The 19,547-nt window shown below is 40.2% G+C and overlaps 1 protein-coding gene across 1 annotated transcript in view; it reads right to left on the bottom strand.

Annotated features, from left to right (window-relative positions):
• Nucleotides 1–19,547, bottom strand: part of LOC123506855 (cysteine sulfinic acid decarboxylase-like) — an 82,516-nt gene that overhangs the window by 30,274 nt on the left and 32,695 nt on the right. Inside the window, exons 3-5 of the mRNA XM_045259210.1 lie at nucleotides 17,370–17,605; nucleotides 14,137–14,303; nucleotides 8,084–8,233 (exon numbers count right to left, since the gene is read on the bottom strand). Coding sequence (XP_045115145.1) covers nucleotides 8,084–8,233; nucleotides 14,137–14,303; nucleotides 17,370–17,605 — 553 coding nt within the window. The remainder of the gene's footprint in view (nucleotides 1–8,083; nucleotides 8,234–14,136; nucleotides 14,304–17,369; nucleotides 17,606–19,547) is intronic.

Here is a 19,547-nt window from a genome sequence, read left to right as displayed (position 1 = left end):
ATTTATAGATTGGGACAATGTTAGCTCTTTTCCAGTCTTGGGGCACTACACCTTCCCTTAATGAGGCATCAATTACTTCACAAACTTTTTCTGCCAGTTGCTCCCTGCATTCTCTTAAAATCCATCCTGATACCCCATCAGGTCCCACAGCTTTTCTCACTTCTAAACTCCCCATCATATTCTTGATCTCCTCCACAGTTACTTGAAACTCCTTCATAATCCCTTTCTGTTCCATTACCAGTGGTTTGTCAAAAGCAGTCTCCTTTGTGAATACCTTCCGAAAGCATCCATTCATAGCCTCTGCCATTTCCTGGGATCTTCACTGCATACCCATTTACTTCTAAACTTTCAATACTTTCTATTTTTGATGTTGTTGTTCACATGTCTGTAAAAAGCCTTGGTTGGTCTTTACATTTATCAATTATATCCTTTTCTTGTTTCTTTCTTTCTTCTCTTCTAATCAACACATATTCATTTCTTGCTCTTTTGTAACTTTCCCACTGCTTAATCCGTCTTTTCCTTCTCCACCTCTTCCATGCATCCTCTTTTCTTGTTCTAGCCTTTTCACATCTATCGTTAAACCAGTCCTGCTTTCCAACTTCTCTATGTTGTCTTATTGGTACAAATTTTTTCTCACCTTCTTTGGTGAGAAAAAATTTGTACCAATAAGACAACATAGAGAAGTTATATATATATATATATATATATATATATATATATATATATATATATATATATATATATATATATATATATATATATATATATATATATATATATATATATATATATATATATATATATATATATATATATATATATATATATATATATATATATATATATATATATATATATATATATATATATATATATATATATATATATATATATATATATATATATATATATATATATATATATATATATATATATATATATATATATATATATATATATATATATATATATATATATATATATATATATATATATATATATATATATATATATATATATATATATATATATATATATATATATATATATATATATATATATATATATATATATATATATATATATATATATATAAAGCAGGACTGGTGTGTGTGTGTATGTGTGTGTGTGTGTGTGTGTGTGTGTGTGTGTGTGTGTGTGTGTGTGTGTGTGTGTGTGTGTGTGTGTGTGTGTGTGTGTGTGTGTGTGTGTGTGTGTGTGTGTGTGTGTGTGTGTGTGTGTGTGTGTGTGTGTGTGTGTGTGTGTGTGTGTGTGTGTGTGTGTGTGTGTGTGTGTGTGTGTGTGTGTGTGTGTGTGTGTGTGTGTGTGTGTGTGTGTGTGTGTGTGTGTGTGTGTGTGTGTGTGTGTGTGTGTGTGTGTGTGTGTGTGTGTGTGTGTGTGTGTGTGTGTGTGTGTGTGTGTGAGGCTCATGAAGGACAGTGGGGCCAGAAATGAGCCAAAGCTCCCTCACTTCAGCACCGCAGGGACGTGGCCTAGCTGTGATGTACAAAATACAGCAACAGCGAATCCCGCATCTCCAAGCTCTCCGCCAGCCCCTGCGGTGGGCACAAGTGACCACCCAGGCTGTCACTTTAATCCCTGGTGAATTATTTCAGTGCCGATGCCGTACTTGGCACCATCAACGCCAGCACGCTCACCATTATGGTAAACTGTGGAACACTTTAATTGCTGCACAGATACACTTCAGTGAAATGAATCTGCAGCAATTCAAGAAGTGTGTGAACATCTGGTTGCCATAAGCACCAGAGTAACAATTGTTAAAAACATTTAGAGTTAGGCTTTTAGATAGGGAACACTAAAATTTTCCTTTAGCCTGTAAAGTGCTACATCATATGTAAAAATATTTTGTAACATACTCTTCAACTATGTATTGATTTTTAAATATAAAGAGAGAGAGAGAGAGAGAGAGAGAGAGAGAGAGAGAGAGAGAGAGAGAGAGAGAGAGAGAGAGAGAGAGAGAGAGAGAGAGAGAGAGAGAGAGAGAGAGAGAGAGAGAGAGAGAGAGAGAGAGAGAGAGAGACAGAGACAGAGACAGAGAGAGAGAGAGAGAGAGAGAGAAAAGAGAGAGAGAGAGAGACAGAGACAGAGAGACAGAGACAGAGACAGAGAGACAGAGACAGAGACAGAGAGACAGAGAGACAGAGACAGAGAGACAGAGAGAGAGACCCAACCCTCCCACACCGCAGCCCCACCAACACTTTCTCAGGTCCCAAAGGGACGTCAGGGGTGGAGACAGACCACGATGTAATTACTGTTCCCGCCCTGGACACACATCCGAGGTATGCTACAGCCGCACTGCTGACCTTCGGCAGGAAATGATACTGAGAAGGGTTCTGACAGAGGGTTGGAGAAAAGAACAAAGTCAGCACCCTCAGCTGCCCTTTCAGGACTCTCCTCACCCCCCCCTGCCCACCAACCTGGCAACCACAACCAAGACAGCTTCACGACTGGAATCCACCCCTGTGGCATAGTAGGCAGTAACGCGCCACCCCACGCCCCTGTAGCCAGGCGTCAGGGGAAAGCAGAGGATTAACCACCTCAGCCAACACCTGACTGTCGTGTCGGCCAACGTGAGGGGCCTCCGCACAAATCTTGGTGACCTCACTCACTACTTTGTCCTCCGACATCAAGCGGACATTGTTGCCGTCACGGAAACGTGGCGAAATGGTGAGGTCGAACCGACATTTGGCAACATCCCGGGCTACACTAAGTGGGTAAGGAAGGACCGTGAGCAGAGAGTGGGCAGAGGTATGGCTGCCTGCTTTAAGCACGGCCTCCAAAGCCAGTTAATAGACATAATGCTGCCTCAAGGGATGGAGGCAATATTTTTCAGAGTGGTGCTAAGTGACAACACAAGACTCCTCTTGTGTGTCATGTATCGCCCCCCCAGGCAAGGACGTTCGGCACTGGACTTCCTGACGGAAAAAGTGGACATTCTACTACAGCAGCACAGGTGTTCACGTGTCATGATCCTAGGGGATTTAAATCACCACCTGGAGCAGGACGCATTCACCAGCCTGTTAACAATGCAGGGTCTAGCTAACCACATGACCTTCCCTACACATGAGAGGGGAGGCTCACTGGATCCTGTGCTGACAGACCTCCCTGACTCCAGCATCCTCTGCCAACAGCTGGGGATGGTGGGCACCTCCGATCACCATGCTGTGCTGACACGTCAAGCTGAGCATGGCGAGGAGGCTGCCGCCCCGCGCACTATCTGGCTGTGGGAGCGAGCTGACTGGGCAGCCCTGAGAAACAGCATCGCACACACAGACTGGGACACCCTGCTGAGAGGTAATGCTGAGGAAAAGGTCTGTGCCCTCACCACCAAGCTCCTTGCTTTCCAGCAACAGCACGTCCCTAGCAGGATGTACCTTGCCAGGCCTGGTGACCCTGCCTGGTCTGGTTACCGATGCCGAACTGCCACTGAGGCCAAGCACGCAGCCTGGGTGAGGTACAAGCGTCGTCCAACTCGCCATAACTGGGTTCGCCATCGCACAGCGTGTAGGAGGGTGACAGCTACCTGCAGGTGGGCAAGGCGACAGCAGCAAGAGGACCTGAGGCGAAAACTCTGTGGCTCAGGAGTCGGCCACAAGACCTGGTGGAGGTTCATCAAGGAGCAGCAAGGGATGGGCCACCGCGACGCCATACCTCCTCTCACCAGGCCAGACGGCACAACAGCCACCAGCAGTGAGGACAAGGCTTCTCTGCTTGCTGAGTTCTTCGCCGGAAAAATGACAGTCGCTGATATGGGTAGATGCCCAGCTCACCTCCTCCAGGAAACAGACTGCGCTGTCACTGATGTCCACGTGACGCCAGGAAAAGTTGAGCAGCTGTTGAGGGAGGTAGAGGAGAGCAAAGCCCGGACGACGTTAGCCCTCAGCTCCTCAAATGCTGCGCCAGGGAGCTGTCAGGTCCCCTCACCAGCGTGTTTGAGTCCTGCCAGAGGGAAAACAGGTGGCCCTCTATATGGAAGGAGGCAAGAGTGGTGCCAGTGCACAAAAAGAACTCGAGTCAGTCTGAGCCCAGCAACTACAGACCCATCTCACTGCTCTCCGTGGTGGGCAAGTTGCTGGAGCAGGTGGTGGCAGGTGTCATATGTCAGCACCTGAGTGAACACCGCCTCCTCTCAGACAGGCAGTTTGGATTCCGGCCTGGCCGCTCAACAGCAGACCTCCTCACCCTCCTCTTTCAAGGCTGGCAGGATGCCCTGGATGAAGGCCTGGATACCCTTGTGGTGGCCCTGGACATTGCTGGGGCTTTTGATAGGGTCTGGCACTCGGCACTTGTGCAAAAGCTGCGTGCCAAGGGTATCCAGGGCAACCTCCTTGCACTACTCGAGGACTACCTGCAAGGGAGAACCCTCAGAGTAGTCATCAACGGGCAGATATCCCAGCCGTCACTGATACAGGCCTCAGTTCCACAAGGATCAGTGTTAGGCCCTATCCTGTGGAATATATATATAGACGACCTCCTGCAGCAAATACCTTCGATCCTTGCGTACGCTGATGACTGCAGTTTCTCCCGCTCCTACTGCCGCTCTGACAGTCAGCGAGCTGTCAGAGAGATAAACAGGCAGCTCAGGATGGTGACGGAGTGGGGAGAGACATGGCAGGTAGACTTCACTCCAGAGAAGACGCAGGCCATGGTTATCTCACGGTCCCCAGCTGCCTCCCTGGCCGTCTCAGGATGTCTGTGCCTTGGAGGACAGATACTTCCCCTCCAGGAATCCATCAAGGTGCTGGGAGTGACAGTGGACTGTGGCCTGCGCTTCGATCGCCATGTCACTGCTGTGGCCCACCAGGCGTCCCTGCGTGTCTCTGCCCTGTGTCGGATGGCGGGAAGCCTTGACTCCCGGGGCATCCTTACACTCTACAAGGCTCAGATACGGCCTTGTATGGAATACGGTGCCCTGTCCTGGATGTTGAGTGCCGCCACTCACCTGCAGAGACTGGACGCCGTACAGCACTGTGTCCTGCGGCTGGTGGGGATTGCCGCACAGCAGCAGCAGCAGGAGGAGCAGACGGAAGTCACGTCGCTGGAGCATCGGCGGGATGTGTTGGCTCTGGTGGTTCAACACAAGGCCCGAGTGTTGGAGGTACCTCACCTCAGTTCACTGAGGCTCCCAGCACGAGCTGTCCAGAGGGAATCCAGGGCAACCACCTCCAGTGACATGCTGGTGCACGTGCCTCGATCACACTCGCGGCAGCACCAGCGATCTTACACAACCAGAACAGCCAGACTGTGGAACGCGTTCACGGCAGCGACAAGTGACACACAAACAATGATGCTACAGCAAATGAAAGTGTGTCCCCACAGGTGGCAAAAAACACAAACTCCCACTCTAGAGCTATGTTAATTAAATAGAATAAGCTATTATGTATAAAACTTTCAATCATGTATATTTATGTTTTTCATTTAAGGCTTTTCAAATAGCAACACAATAAAACGTGTTGCTTTAAGCCCTTGTATATTAGTTTAAATAAAAAAAGAGAGAGAGAGAGAGAGAGAGAGAGAGAGAGAGAGAGAGAGAGAGAGAGAGAGAGAGAGAGAGAGAGAGAGAGAGAGAGAGAGAGAGAGAGAGATAATGATGATACTACAACTGCTACTTTTTTTATGCAAAAGAAGAAATTGGCCACAGGCAAAAAAAAAATGGAAAAAAGAGGCCCACTGGATTGCCAGTTGCCTTCAAGTTCATAAGAGTTATCCAGATGTGAGGGACAAATGTCTTGAAACTTCTCTCTTAAAAGAAGTCAAGTCATAGGAAGACGGAAATACAGAAGCAGGCAGGGTGTTCCAGCATTTACTAGAGAAAGTTATGAATGACTGAGAATACTGGTTAACTCTTGTATTAGAGAGTTGGACAAAATAGTTATGAGAGGAAGAAGAAAGCCTTGTGCAGCGAGGGTGGGGGAGGGCGGCAGGCAAGCAGTTAGCAAGATCACTAGAGTAGTTAGCATGAAAGTAGTGTTAAAAGATAGCAAGAAATGCAACATTTTGGTAGTGAGAAAGAGGCTGAAGATGGTTGGAGGAGAGGAGTTGATGAGATGAAAAGCTTTTGATTTCATCCTATCTAACAAAACTGTGTAAGTGGAACCGCCCCGAAACATGTAAAGAATACTCCACACAAGGAGGGATAAGTCCTTGTACAAAGTTAACAATTGGAGGGGCAAGAAAAACTGGTGAAGACACCTCAGAATGCCTAACTTCATAGAAGCTGTTTTAGCAAGAGATGTGATGTGAAGTTTCCAGTTTAGATTATGAATAAAGGACAGACCCAAGATATTCAGTGTAGAAGATGAGGATAGCTGGTTGTTATTGAAGAGGAGGGCATAGTTGTTTGGAAGGTTGTGTCAAGTTGATAGATGTATAAATTGAGTTTTTGAGGCACTGAACACCACTGAGCTGTATCTGCCCCAATCAGAAATCTTAGAGATCAGAAGTCATGCGTTCGGTGGCGTCCCTGCATGATCTGTTGACTTCCTGAAAGGTTGGTCGTCTCTGTGAAGATGTGGAAAGATGTAGGGTGGTATCACCAGTGTAGGAGTGTATAGGGCAAGAAGTTTGGTTAAGATCATTAACAGAACTGTAAGAAAGGAAACTTGAGACAAATTTCCAGAGAGACAGATAGAAATTGTAGGAGGGTAATTTTGAAACCAAAGCTTTGTGATAGACTATCAGAGGCTTTTGATATGTTTAACGTGACAGTAAAAGTTTCACCAAAATCTCTAAAAGAGGATGGCCAAGACTCAGAAGAAAAGCCAGAAGATCACCAGAAGAGCAACCTTGGCAGAAGCTGTACTGGTGATCAGGGAGAAGATAGTAAAGTGACAGATGTTTGAGAATCTTCCTATTGAGCATAGATTAGAAATTTTAAGATAAGCAAGAAATTAAAGCTACAGGGCAGTAGTTTGATGGATTAGAATGGTCATCTTTTTTATAACAGGCTGAATATAGGCAAACTTCCAACATGAAAGAAAGGTACAAGTTGATAGACATAGTTGAGAGAGTTTGCCCAGGCAAGGTGCAAGCACGGAAGCACATTTTTTGAGAACAATAAGAGGGACCCCATCAGATCAATAAGCCTTCTGAAGATTTAGGCCAGTGAGGGCATAGAAAACATCATTATGAATAATTCTAATCATAGGTATGAAACAATCAGAGGGAGGAGGAGAGAGAGGAACAAGCCCAAAACTATCCAAGGTAGAGTTATTAGCAAAGATTTGAGAGAAGAGTTCAGCTTTAGAGACAGATGAGATGGCAGTTGAGCCTTCAGGATGAAATAAAGGAGGGAAAATATGAAGAAGTAAAATTATTGGAGATGTTTTTGGCCAGATACCAGAAGTCTCAACGGGAGTTAGAGTTTGAAAGATTTTGACATTTTCTATTTATGAAGGAGTGTCTGGCAAGTTGAAGAACAGACTTGGCAAGATTCCGGGCAGAGATATAAAGTGCATGAAATTCAGGTGATGGAAAGCTCAAGTACCTTTTATGGGCACCCTCTCTATCATGTATAGCACGAGAATATGCTGTGTTAAACCAAGGTTTAGAAGGTTTAGGTTAAGAAAAAGATTGGGGAATGTACGCCTCCATGCCAGACACTATTACCTCTATTATGCGTTCAGCACATACAGATGGGTCTCTGACAAGGAAACAGTAATCATTCCAGGGAAAATCAGCATAATACCTCCTCAGGTCCCCCATCTGCCTGAGGCAAAACACCAGAGATACCTCCACCTTGGGGAATCCTGAGGAGGGATTGGAGAAATAGGACAATATACAGATATAAAATTGTGATCGGAGGAGCCCAATGGAGAAGATAGGGTAATGGCATAAGCAGAAGGTTTAGAGGTAAGGAAAAGATCACAAATGTTGGGTGTATCTCCAAGACGGTCAAGAATACGAGTAGGGTGTTGCACCAGTTGCTCTAGGTCATGGAGGATAACAGTGTTGAAGGCTAGTTCACCAGGATAGTCAGTGAAGAGAGAAGAAAGTTAAAGCTTGTGGTGAACATTGAGATTATTTAAACACATGCTAAAAAATGCAAGCAAAAACTACTCACTTTCTGGAGTGAGAAGAAACATATCTGTGTGTGTTACACCATTTTCCTCTTCTTTTTTTGCAGTCTCCTTGCTGTAACCACCACCTAGTAGCACACCTCCATTGGGGACAGGTGTCAGGAGGCACCCTGAACGTGGACATGGGCCATTTCCTGTATAAAACATAATATCTTAAATTATCTAAACACAAAGTTATTCACACAGCCATTAATATTTGTTATGAATTATTGAGGATGGAAGAAAATATGTAAAAGTAAAGTTTAGAATAAATTTACAAGAAAGGTATGGTAATGAACATATATTGGCATATCAGTATACACTTGTTTTGGAATAGTCCAACTTGGTATATGTTCTGTTTGGATGACAAAAAATTAGCTAGGTATATGACCTTTGTTTGGAGTATGAATTGCATGCTAAGACTTGTATGGGGTCAAAATGAGTCACGACACCATGTGCTATCCTTGTTTACCTCTCTTTAGACAAAATCACAACTGTCCACGAGCAGTGTTGCCCGGATTTTTTTTTTATTAATTTTATCTTTACCATATTTGACTGCATTTGCCTCACATCTATGACTAAATCATAATCCCTATTATATTATTGCATTCATTTAAGATTTTCTTTACTATTGTGGTTGCTTGCTTTTTTGTTAAGCAGTAATGCTAGTTTGCTTGAAACATTACATGCTTAAATGCATAAAAACGTAAATGAAAATATTACAAAATTATTTCAATATGCTTTACTGAAATGAGTTTGCATCTTATATGCCCATGCATCTTCTTTTTCTTCTAAGAAGTAACCTACAAAGAATCATGAACACATAAAGCCCTATAAATGATAATGAGATTGTCTCTGCCACCCAAACAATAACAAACTGTTTATTTGGCAGAGATGTTCAGCATCATAGAGATCTAACAATGTTTGCTAATGAACAATGGCCATCCTGAAGAGTTTTTTTTATTTGTCTAAAGCAGTGGTTCCCAAACTGGGGAAAATTTGAAGCTACCAGGGGGGAAATAATTACACTACCTAACAAAAAAAAAAAAAATTTCAGATGGATTTTCTCATGTCTGAGAGAGAGAGAGAGAGAGAAAAAACGTCTGTTGTAGGTGGGCAGCGCCGTATCTACCAGTCGGTTCACGTTCAAACATGGATCTGGATGGTTGAACTGGGTGCAGGGGGAAATGACAAGAAAAAGTTTGGGAACCACTGGTCTAAAGGCATACCATGTTCAATCTATGGCAAGACACTGCAGCACTCTCTAACTACTTTGGTTTCAGCTACAAATTTTTCTTTTCCTCTGCATTTTTATTGTGAAGCATTAACTACTGGATATGAAAGGTAAAATTTGTATTGAGCTTTTGTCCTAAATTAAAGTCTCTAAAAATAAAAAGAACTTGGTACTTGGTACTCTGACAATTATATTCTGCTTTATAGAATGATGTTAGTTATAAAGAAACTATAAAGAAATATCATAGTTAAATAACAAAAGAAAATGCTGGAAGGAGTAAAAGCATGGTAAATCAATAGATGCATTGTAACATAGTGTTTTGAGATGATTACTCTGTACCATGAGACAATGCTGCCCAATTTCTGAATGAAACTGGCTGGCATCACTGAAAACTTGAGTTTTTGTTTTCTACTTACTTAAAATTTTTTATTTTTTTTTCATGTGACAGGATAAATATCAACTTGAAGTTTTATTAAGATTTTACTACATTTTATAGGCTAAGATAAAAAGAAAAATTTGGATTTATCAACTTTTTAATTCAAAATATAAATATCATTATCACTAGTATCAAAATTTGGGATTTATTGATCTAGCAATTTCAATTATTAGTCAATAAAGTGATTGCCAATATCAGTTTATTAGTTATTGCCTGTTGGGCTGTAAATGTAATGATAGTATAGTAGTTATGGTTGTGAGTTTGTTGGTGGTTTAATGATTGTCACTGAGGAGGAAGAAAGGGATTTACAGTGATGTGGCATTGTATGGTGGTGACCTACAAGTGGAAAATTTACTAAACAAAACAGTACAAGGTGAGGCAGTTAGTTCCTCACCAGATGTCTCCATTCTCAGACCCAAGATATTTTGATATACCAATGCTAGTAAAGATGGCCCTCGGCTCATCAGGTTGTGGGCTCAGGCACAGACTTAATTTTGATGGCAATGAACTCAAGTATGAGCTATGGGAAGTAAAGCTGTTGAGTTACATGAAGCTCCAGAAGTTAAATATGACTGATCCACCTTTGTTAGATACATCTGCAGCAGATGCTTCCAAGAGTGCTGAGGCATTTGCAGAGTTGATACATTCTTGAATTATCATAGCCTATCCATTGTGATACATGATGTAAAGGACAATAGAAGACAGGCATTGAGAATTCTACAAGAACACTTCTTGTTGGAAAGAAAACCTATGTGATGTAAAGGATGATGGTAAATGGGAGTTGAGGATTTTGGGATAACACTAGGCTACTTGTTGAAAAGAAAATCTAAATGATGTAAAGGACGACGGAAGACAGGTGTTGAGGATTCTATATGAATGCTACTTGTTGAAAAGAAAATCTAAGGTAATCTCAACACTGAATTTAGTATGTTGCAGAAAATTGAAATGAAGAAAGTAATGGACTACATTATAAGAACTGAAATGAGGGCTACCACATTGTAAATGTTTGGTGAGGTTATCAGTGACCACTTGTTAGTGGCTATGATGCTTGAGAGTTTATCTATAAAATTTTAATAATTCAAGACTGCCATTTCCTAGAGAGATATGGCATTAACATTAGTAGAGTTTCAAGTGTTGATAAAAAAGTTCTTAAGAGACAGAAAAATCATGTTTGGATAATAAAGGAGATGACAGAGTGATGACATTAGAGTCTCATAAATGTTTTCTTGCAGTCTTCAAGGCCACAAAAAGGTGAACACAAACAAAACTGGCACACAGAAGATGGTGAGAATTATATGAATACCTAACATGAAAGAAAGTGCACTCAACCCTCATTTTTCCACATTAAATGGTATAGGCACCAGTCTGGATAATGAAAAGTCCAGAAAACACAAATGGGTCCTTTGTTTACCAAATACGGCAATTTGTCTCCTTAGACTTTTTAGGAAATACAAAATTTAGTCCATTCTGGTTTCCCTGACCAACTAAACCAAAACACATTTAAATCTAAGTTAACCTAACCCTAAAACCAACCTAACAGAAAGAAACGAGAGCAAAAGAAACTAAATAGATGCGAGGTACAGTGAGTATACTACCACAACATGCAGCCATGTCATAAGATGCTGACCATGTCCACATCACCAGCTTCACCCTGCACTGTAGCATTAAAAAGTCTGAGTCGATTACAGAATCACCACAGCCACTCATTGCTCCTCCTGAAATTCTCTACATCAATCTTCTGTGCTAACTTTCTATCTTCTGCAAGGCTTTCAATGCCACACACATTGATCACCACAGCACATACACATACTTCATAACTATGGCATCTAATGCAGCATCTTTTCAAGTCCTTACATTTTTTCTTGGTGCACCTATACCACTTTTACTTGATGATGCATCCACACAGTATTTACCAGAATATTCTACCAGCTTATCTTCTGATTTTCTAATGTCTGACACAGTTTGCTTGGCCACACCATACTCCTCATAAACAATCATAACACTAGCTCCTTTCTCTAATTTTATCTTTAATTCCAGATTTTAAGCCATAGTTAGGACCACTAGCCTATGCTTAACACCCTTGGAAGGTATAACTAAGATTTCTAAGGTATTGAAAAATGCACAAACCATGGTGTTCACAAGCATCAGTTGGAAATGCTGGACTTGTTTACAACTGCCTGTAGCCATTTATTGACCATTTCTCATGGTATATGAGGCACACATTGTTTTAATTAATTTGTTTACCGTCCAGACTCAAATTATCAAATTATTATCTGGACACTGTCCAGATAAACCAAAATCCAGATAAACAAGTTGAATGTAGTAGTAACAACAGTCAAGACTCCACCAAAACACTCCATCTCCCTAATTCTCAATCTTTAATTCTTTTCACTAGTAAACTTTAGAACACGCTATCTTCTTCTGTATTTTTCCTTGACTCTGTATTTCTCCTTATGACTTATGGTCTTTCAAAAGGAAGATCTCAAGACACTTGTGTTAATTTGGATAATCCTTTGGCTCTTTCCAATAGGATTTGGCACTGTAGTGGGGCATTTTCTTTCCTAGATTTTTGTAATCTTTGGCATTAGTGCCCTTCTTACATAATGAGAAAAAAGTGAAAAAAATAAGAGTAGGCAAAGAGATAGGGAGACAGTTATCAAAAGAGTGGGACAGCTTCTACAAATATTATTCTTTATATCATAGTACCTCTATATCATAGTACCTATTTTCATGTTCCTATATGTTTTGTAATCTAGATTCTAGATTTTGAATAAATGGGCAGAAGTATAGTGGCCGCAAAAAGAAGTATACATCATCGAATTTTGGTTAGTAAAACAATAAAAAAAACAGGACTTTTATTTAAAATTAATTCTTATAATTAGCATTTGGACATATTCCCCCTGGACTTCAGAACAGATCCTCTTGGGCATGGAAGCAGCAAGGTTGGAGAAGTAGGAGGCATCAAAGTAGATTCATATCTTTATCAGCTCCTCTGTCAGGTTCTTGATGCTGGTGAGACACAAATTCTCCAGCTTGGTCTTCATTACTTGCGAGGGGTTTTCGATGGGATTGAGGTCTAGGCCAGTTGAAAACACATATATTGTTTTTCACCATGAACTTCTTGACAGCTGGTGCAAAGTCGTGCGTAGAATATTCTGCTTCGTGAATGCTCCAAAATGTCAGCATGTGCTCCTCCAAGACCTCAATATATTAGTTGCCTTCATCGTCATATTCCTAGGAAAAAAGTAGAGTCCAACAGAGCCCTTATGACCAGTAAATGTCCTGACATCATAACGCTGTCTGAGTGTTTGACCATTTTGACAGTGTAGCGAGAATCATAATGGGATATGTTACTGGGTCTCCTCACGACCTTGGAGTCACCCCTGACCAGTCAGAACATGCTTTCATTGCTGAACATTACTTTCTGCTAGTCTGCCAATGTCCATTCCTTGCATTTCTGGCAGAAATCCAGACGTCACTTTTTCATAGCCTCCTTCAGAAGCAGTTTCTTTCCGGTATGGTGTGCTGGCAATTTTAAGTCCTGAAGGCAGTGTTGAATAGTTCACACCGAGACATTCTGCAGGAGGTGGAGGTGTTTCTCTTTCAGGCTGACAGCTGTAATTGAAAGGTCTTCCTTAACTTTTCTTGCCAGGACCTTGCCTGTGTATGGAGACATCTTCCTTGGTGCCCCAAAGCCTGGTATTCTGGCTGGTATCGCACCACAACGGAGGTTCTCTGCTGCAGTTTTTAGCTTGTAAATGGTCTTCCTTGTCATCTTTAATTCTGCTGCTATGCATATGACAAACCAGCCTTTAACTAGGAGGGCAAAGGCCCAGGTTTTATCTTGAAAGGACAGCTGTGCATAACTCATAATAATGAATGCGAGGTATCCGGTAGCACTTCGAAGTTGGCTCACAAGTAGCAAATAATAAAAATCCTATCTATAGAAGCACTGGAGGCATATTGCAGCATGGTGTGGTAAGGAACAATTAAAAGAGTTGGGCTCTAGCTGACCAACATCATCACTAGCTCCACCCACTTTGCTGGTGGCAGGAAGACAAATAAACACTACATAGATATTCATGTGTGTGCTTTTTTATTGCGGTGAAAATGTATAATTTTTTTGTGGCAACTGTAATAAAAAAAACATCAAGAAAACTTGTGAAAATTAGAACAATCAATTTATACTTGAAAAATGAAAGGAGCACATGCTACATTTTAAGTATGTTATAATTGAGTAAGTTTTACTAATTTTGACTGAATGGCAGTTAGGGATAAGCCAAAGAAGTACAACCTGAAACAAATAATAGCACAATTGTATAAAATTACAATGAATCTATGAGCAAGGCTATGTGACCAAGAACAAAAGTTTGGAGAAAAAAACATACCAACTACTGCCAACTTGGTCCACTTGCGGTCATCTAAAGAGAATAAGTATAAGTCGTTGTGGTAGCGGAAATGGATTCCATTATCATGGAAGCCACCAAAAACCAGAAGCTGATTCCCAAGAGCTGTCATCCGGTGTCCACTTCTAGCTGATGGCCCTCCACCAGCCCTGTATTACAAGAATGCCAACAATCAGAATGAACCAGCAAAAATTAACACTGAAAATTTTCCTAATTATAAAATACTGTTTAAAAGGTTATACTACATATAATACTGTCATCAACACCTATAGGATGATTGTTTGAAAAAATTCATTGGATGGGTTTAAAATCTAAATAAAAAATATGTTTAGAAAGATCTTAGTCTAAGTGACAATGAATAAATTCAATAAATAAATCCTTTTCATTTTGCACTTTTGACAAGTATTGAACCCATTAAACAATGTAGTCTCTTTACACCACTCTGTTCACCTCATTAAGATTTTCTCCAAACATCATTACATTTCAGGAACTAGCACCACTTAACATTTCAAACATATGATGATGAAAGAGAGATAAAAAGTTTTATTTTGATGACGTTGGTTACCATGTAACTGCTACTACTACCACCACTACATATTGAACATACAGCAACCATCTAACACAGTGGTTCCCAAAAATTTTCTGAGCGAATACCACTTATACGTCATGTATAGTCCCCGCCCGCGTACCATCTGATTTCAGAAAAATTCAATTCCAACAAATATCAATTTTTTCACAAGTAAAACACAAAAACTAACAAGGAACAAAACCCAGTTTAATGTGAGGGATGCAGCTGTTTCCCCTTTGTAAAAGTGGGTTAACACGTGCCAATTTACGACTGCTATTTAACATACATAGAGTTTCTAACTTGTCCTTTCTAGTCAGAAAGTGTCAGACATAGCACCTGGATAGTATTGACTAGTTGGCACCTCAGCAGGAAGTGAATGTAAACAACAGCTATCCGCTACGATGTCTTCCTTCAGGGACAATGCTGAAGCTGTGGTTGCTCTTCTTTTGGTATACTGGAGGAGTCAGCAGAAAAGAAAATACCTGTGGATATGTCCCTGGCTAAGTAGAAGGAAAGAAAGGAGTGTATACCACACTCTAAATTAGCCTACATTTATCTCAAAATTGTTAATTTTAAGAAGGCTATGCACAATTGTGATCAAATTAAATCCTGATATGTCTTCAATCCTCACCTCCAACAACACCATGCATTGAGGGAAATAGCTCTTGTAGAGTGGCAGCTTTATTGTCAAATGACAATTTGAGCAAAATTTTTTTACTATATAATTTATTTCTGGGGTCCTAGATGTGTTCTTTTTCCCTCACCAACTCCAACATCTCTATTTCTAGAGACCACATTTTCAGAACTTACTCTGTGACATCACGACATAAATAAAGTCACAAATCAACTAACAAGACCAACCTGTTAGTCTTGATTTGCAGCTGCTTTCTGCAGTCACTAGGCTCCGATTACGAGTCAGAAACTCTTAAGTACGTAAAAAAACAGTCGTAAATTGGCACTTGTGAACCCGCCTTAAGAATGATGAAAGTCAAGCATGTCATTGTATCATATAGCTACAACCTACATCTGAGAGATCCCATAGAGTATCTGGGAAAGAAAACACCTTCTCAGCAGAAAGCAGCCATCAGATATGCGAAGAGCGCCCCAATGATGAAAAATACACATCATGTTGAAAGGGTTAAGTTTACTTTTAAAGCTTACTCTTACAGTATATATATATAACTTTTACAGGTTAATATATATATATATATATATATATATATATATATATATATATATATATATATATATATATATATATATATATATACACACACACACACACACACACATATATATATATATATATATATATATATATATATATATATATATATATATATATATATATATATATATATATATATATATATATATATATATATATATATATATATATATATATATATATATATATATATATACGGGCAACCCCCGCTTAACAAACATTCACACAACGAAACTTCGCTACAACTGGCTTCGCTTCTTTAGTATAGCGGGATAGGCACTTGCTGTCTCCTTCAATCTAACCTCCTTGATATCAGACAATTTTCGATCATTGTAGCAGTGAACTAGTGCTGCTTGCAGCTAGTTGTAACTTGTAACTAGTAACAGTTATAGGTAAGTTACTGTGTGTGTGTGAGTATCATATAAAAATAATATATCAGAACTAAATATTATATGTTTACAAGGTTGTGCGGCAACTGTAATCCAAGAAAGCTTTCTCTTAAGTGACATAACTCCGTGTTAACATTAACATGTCCTGGTTCTAGTGGAGAAAACATCTAGCCTAGCACATGTAGGGCACATTGAATACTACAAATAGGTTTGCAGCTATTCAAAACTGAAGTATTTTGAGAAACCTGCCATGCACCTCAAAATTCCTCTCACGTATTTTTTTTGTGTGCATCTTTTTCTCTTTATTCTTTTTAGTGTACTGTTGTGCCAAGACAGGTAAACAAAGGAGGAGAAGGAAACAACAGATGATACAGAAATTACATTTAGAATACTAGAGAAAGCAGATGATGGTATAGTCTCTGCAGGATCTGCTGTGGACTTGATGGCTTTGCGAGAGAGGTTGCTGATCAGGGGGTAGTGCAGGAAAAATCCACTACCTCTCAATAGCTGCCATCAGATAATTTTACCACCTCATCATCTTATTAAATATTCTTCTCATATTTTTAATTAATCCTTTAATGTTTTCTATGATCTCATAGGGACTCCTTACCTTCAGTTAAATGACCAAAAATACTTACATGATGTAATTAGGATGAAAATATCTGATTTTAATTTCAAGTGACCTCTCTCAGTCTTTAATATTTAGGGACCTGCCTCAATTGCCTTGGAAGCATACTCATTTTTGCTTATTGCTTCTATCAATGTTAAGAAAAATATATCCAGACATTCCCATTAGCAAAAGTAGCCCTGAACAGATAAACTGTACATATGGATACATATCTGAAGGTTTAGAATATTTAGAATATCACAGACACTATAAAAACATGCAGACCTCTATTCAAGTAGTGGAAGAAAAGAAAAATATATAAGCAAAGAGAAAAATCAACTTTGTCAAGTTGAACATCCAGGTACAGAAGATGAGTAATGTCCAGCTGCCATTACAAAACAGTAAATATAAAACAATACTTACGTGACTTTCTCCCATTTATTTTCAGAAAGGTGGAAAACCCAAAGATCTTTAAAATGGTAGAAATGAGACTGTGTCATACTGCTGAACTCCCCTCCAAAGATCCACAGTTGACCTCCTCCCCGACCTACTGCCACAGCCTGATGACCTGATCTAGGTGGTGGACTGTGGGGACCCAGTACTTGGATCCAACGGTCATGTTTGATGTGGTACAAAAACAGGTCATTGTACATCATAGTCTGTTGGGGAAATATAGGAACATGAATTATCAATAATCAAAATAAACATGTAACAAAATAAGTAAAATACACAATGTACTGTATAATATACATATACATATGTAATACAGTGGAACCTTGAGTTATGAGCACCCTGACTTATTAGAAATCTGAGATACAAGCCATCACACATTTTTTTGCTTTGATTTGAGGCAAAATTCAAGTTACAAGTTAGGTCAAAGTACACCACTGTTAGTTGGCACAGCGAGTGCCCAACATCTCAGCTCTGATTTTTTTGTCTTTTTATGTAATAAGAGAGAACTGGTTAAAGGTAACATAAAACTATATAAAAAAAAAAAAAAGACCCACTCAGTCATAAGTTCCCCTAAAGATCTGACAGAGCTAGCCAAAGGACAAGGACAAATGTCTTGAAACCTCCCTCTTAAATGAAGCTAAGTCATAAGAAATTGGAAATACAGACACAGGTGGGGAGCTTTAGTTTACCAGACAGAGGTATAAAATTGGTTAACTCTTACATCAGAGAGTTGGACAGAATAGGGGTGACAGGAAGAAGAAAGCCTTGTGCAGTAAGGCCACAGGAGAAGGTAAGGCAAACAGTTGGCAGGATCAGAAGTGCAGTTAGCATGAAAATAGCAGTAAAAGATAGCAAGAGATGCAACATTTCAGCAGTGAGAAAGAGGCTGAAGACATTCAGAGGAGGAGGAGTTGATGAGACGAAAAGCTTTTGATTTCACCCTATCTAATAGAACTGTGAGTGGAATTCTGCCAAACATGCAAAGAGTACTCCATACATGGGTGGATGAGGCCCTTGTACAGAGTTAACAGTTGGGGGAGGTGAAAAAAACTGGCAGACACACCTCAGAAAACCTAACTTCATAGAAGCTGTTTTAGCAAGAGATGAGATGTGATATTTCCAGTTTAAATTATGAATAAAGGTCAGATCAATGATGTTCAGTATAGAAGAGGGGGACAGTCAGGGTCATTGAAAAAGAGGGGATAGTTGTCTGAAAGGTTGTGTCAAGTTGATAGATGGAGGAATTGAGTTTTTGAAGCACTGAACACTAAGTTTTCTCTGACCCAATCACAAATCTTACAAATATCTAAAGTCAGGCATTCTGTGGCATCCTTGCATGATCTCATGACTTCCTGAAGAGTTGGTCATCTCTGAAAAGACATGGAAAGATGTAGGGTGGTATCATCAGCATAAGAGTGGATAGAACAATAAGTTTGGTTAAGATCATTAATAAATAATAGGAAGAGAGTGGATGACAGGACAGAAACTTGAGGAAAATCATTGTCAATAGATTTAGAAGAACAGCGGTCATCTACCACAGCAGCAATAGAACAGTCAAGAGAGGAAACTTGAGATAAAGTTACAGAGAAGAAGGACAGAAGCTGTAGGGAGTAGTTTTGAGATCAGAGACTTATTACAAAAGCTTTTGATATATTTAATGCAACAGCAAAAGTTTCACCAAAATCTCTAAAACAGGATGGTCAAGACTGTAAGGAGAGATAAAAGATCACCAGTAGAGCGGCCCTAATGGAAGCCATAATGGCAAGCAAGAGCTATAAGGAGGTAGTTTGAGGGATTAAAACAGTCGCCCTTTTCAGGAACAGGCTGGATGTAGGCAAACTTCCAGCAAGAAGGAAAGGTAAAAATTAACAGACAGAGTTGGAAGAGTTTGGTTCGGAAAAGTGCAAGCATGGAGGCACAGTTTTTTAAAACGGTAGGAGGAACCCCATCAAGTCTGTTAGGCTTTTGAGGGTTTAGGCCAGTGAGGGCTTGGAAAATATCATTACAAAGAATTTGAATTGATGGCATGAAATAGTCAGAGAGAGGAGGAGTGGTAGGGACAAGCCCAGAATCATCCTAGGTAGAGTTTGAGAGAAGAGTTCAGCTTTAGTGACAGATGTGACGGCAGTGATGCCATCAGGATGAAAT

Source organism: Portunus trituberculatus, chromosome 21, assembly GCF_017591435.1.
Source record: "Portunus trituberculatus isolate SZX2019 chromosome 21, ASM1759143v1, whole genome shotgun sequence".
Taxonomy (NCBI): Eukaryota; Metazoa; Arthropoda; class Malacostraca; order Decapoda; family Portunidae; genus Portunus; species Portunus trituberculatus.
Note: the sequence above shows the minus strand (reverse complement) of the source record. Positions and strands in the feature narration are given on the sequence as shown.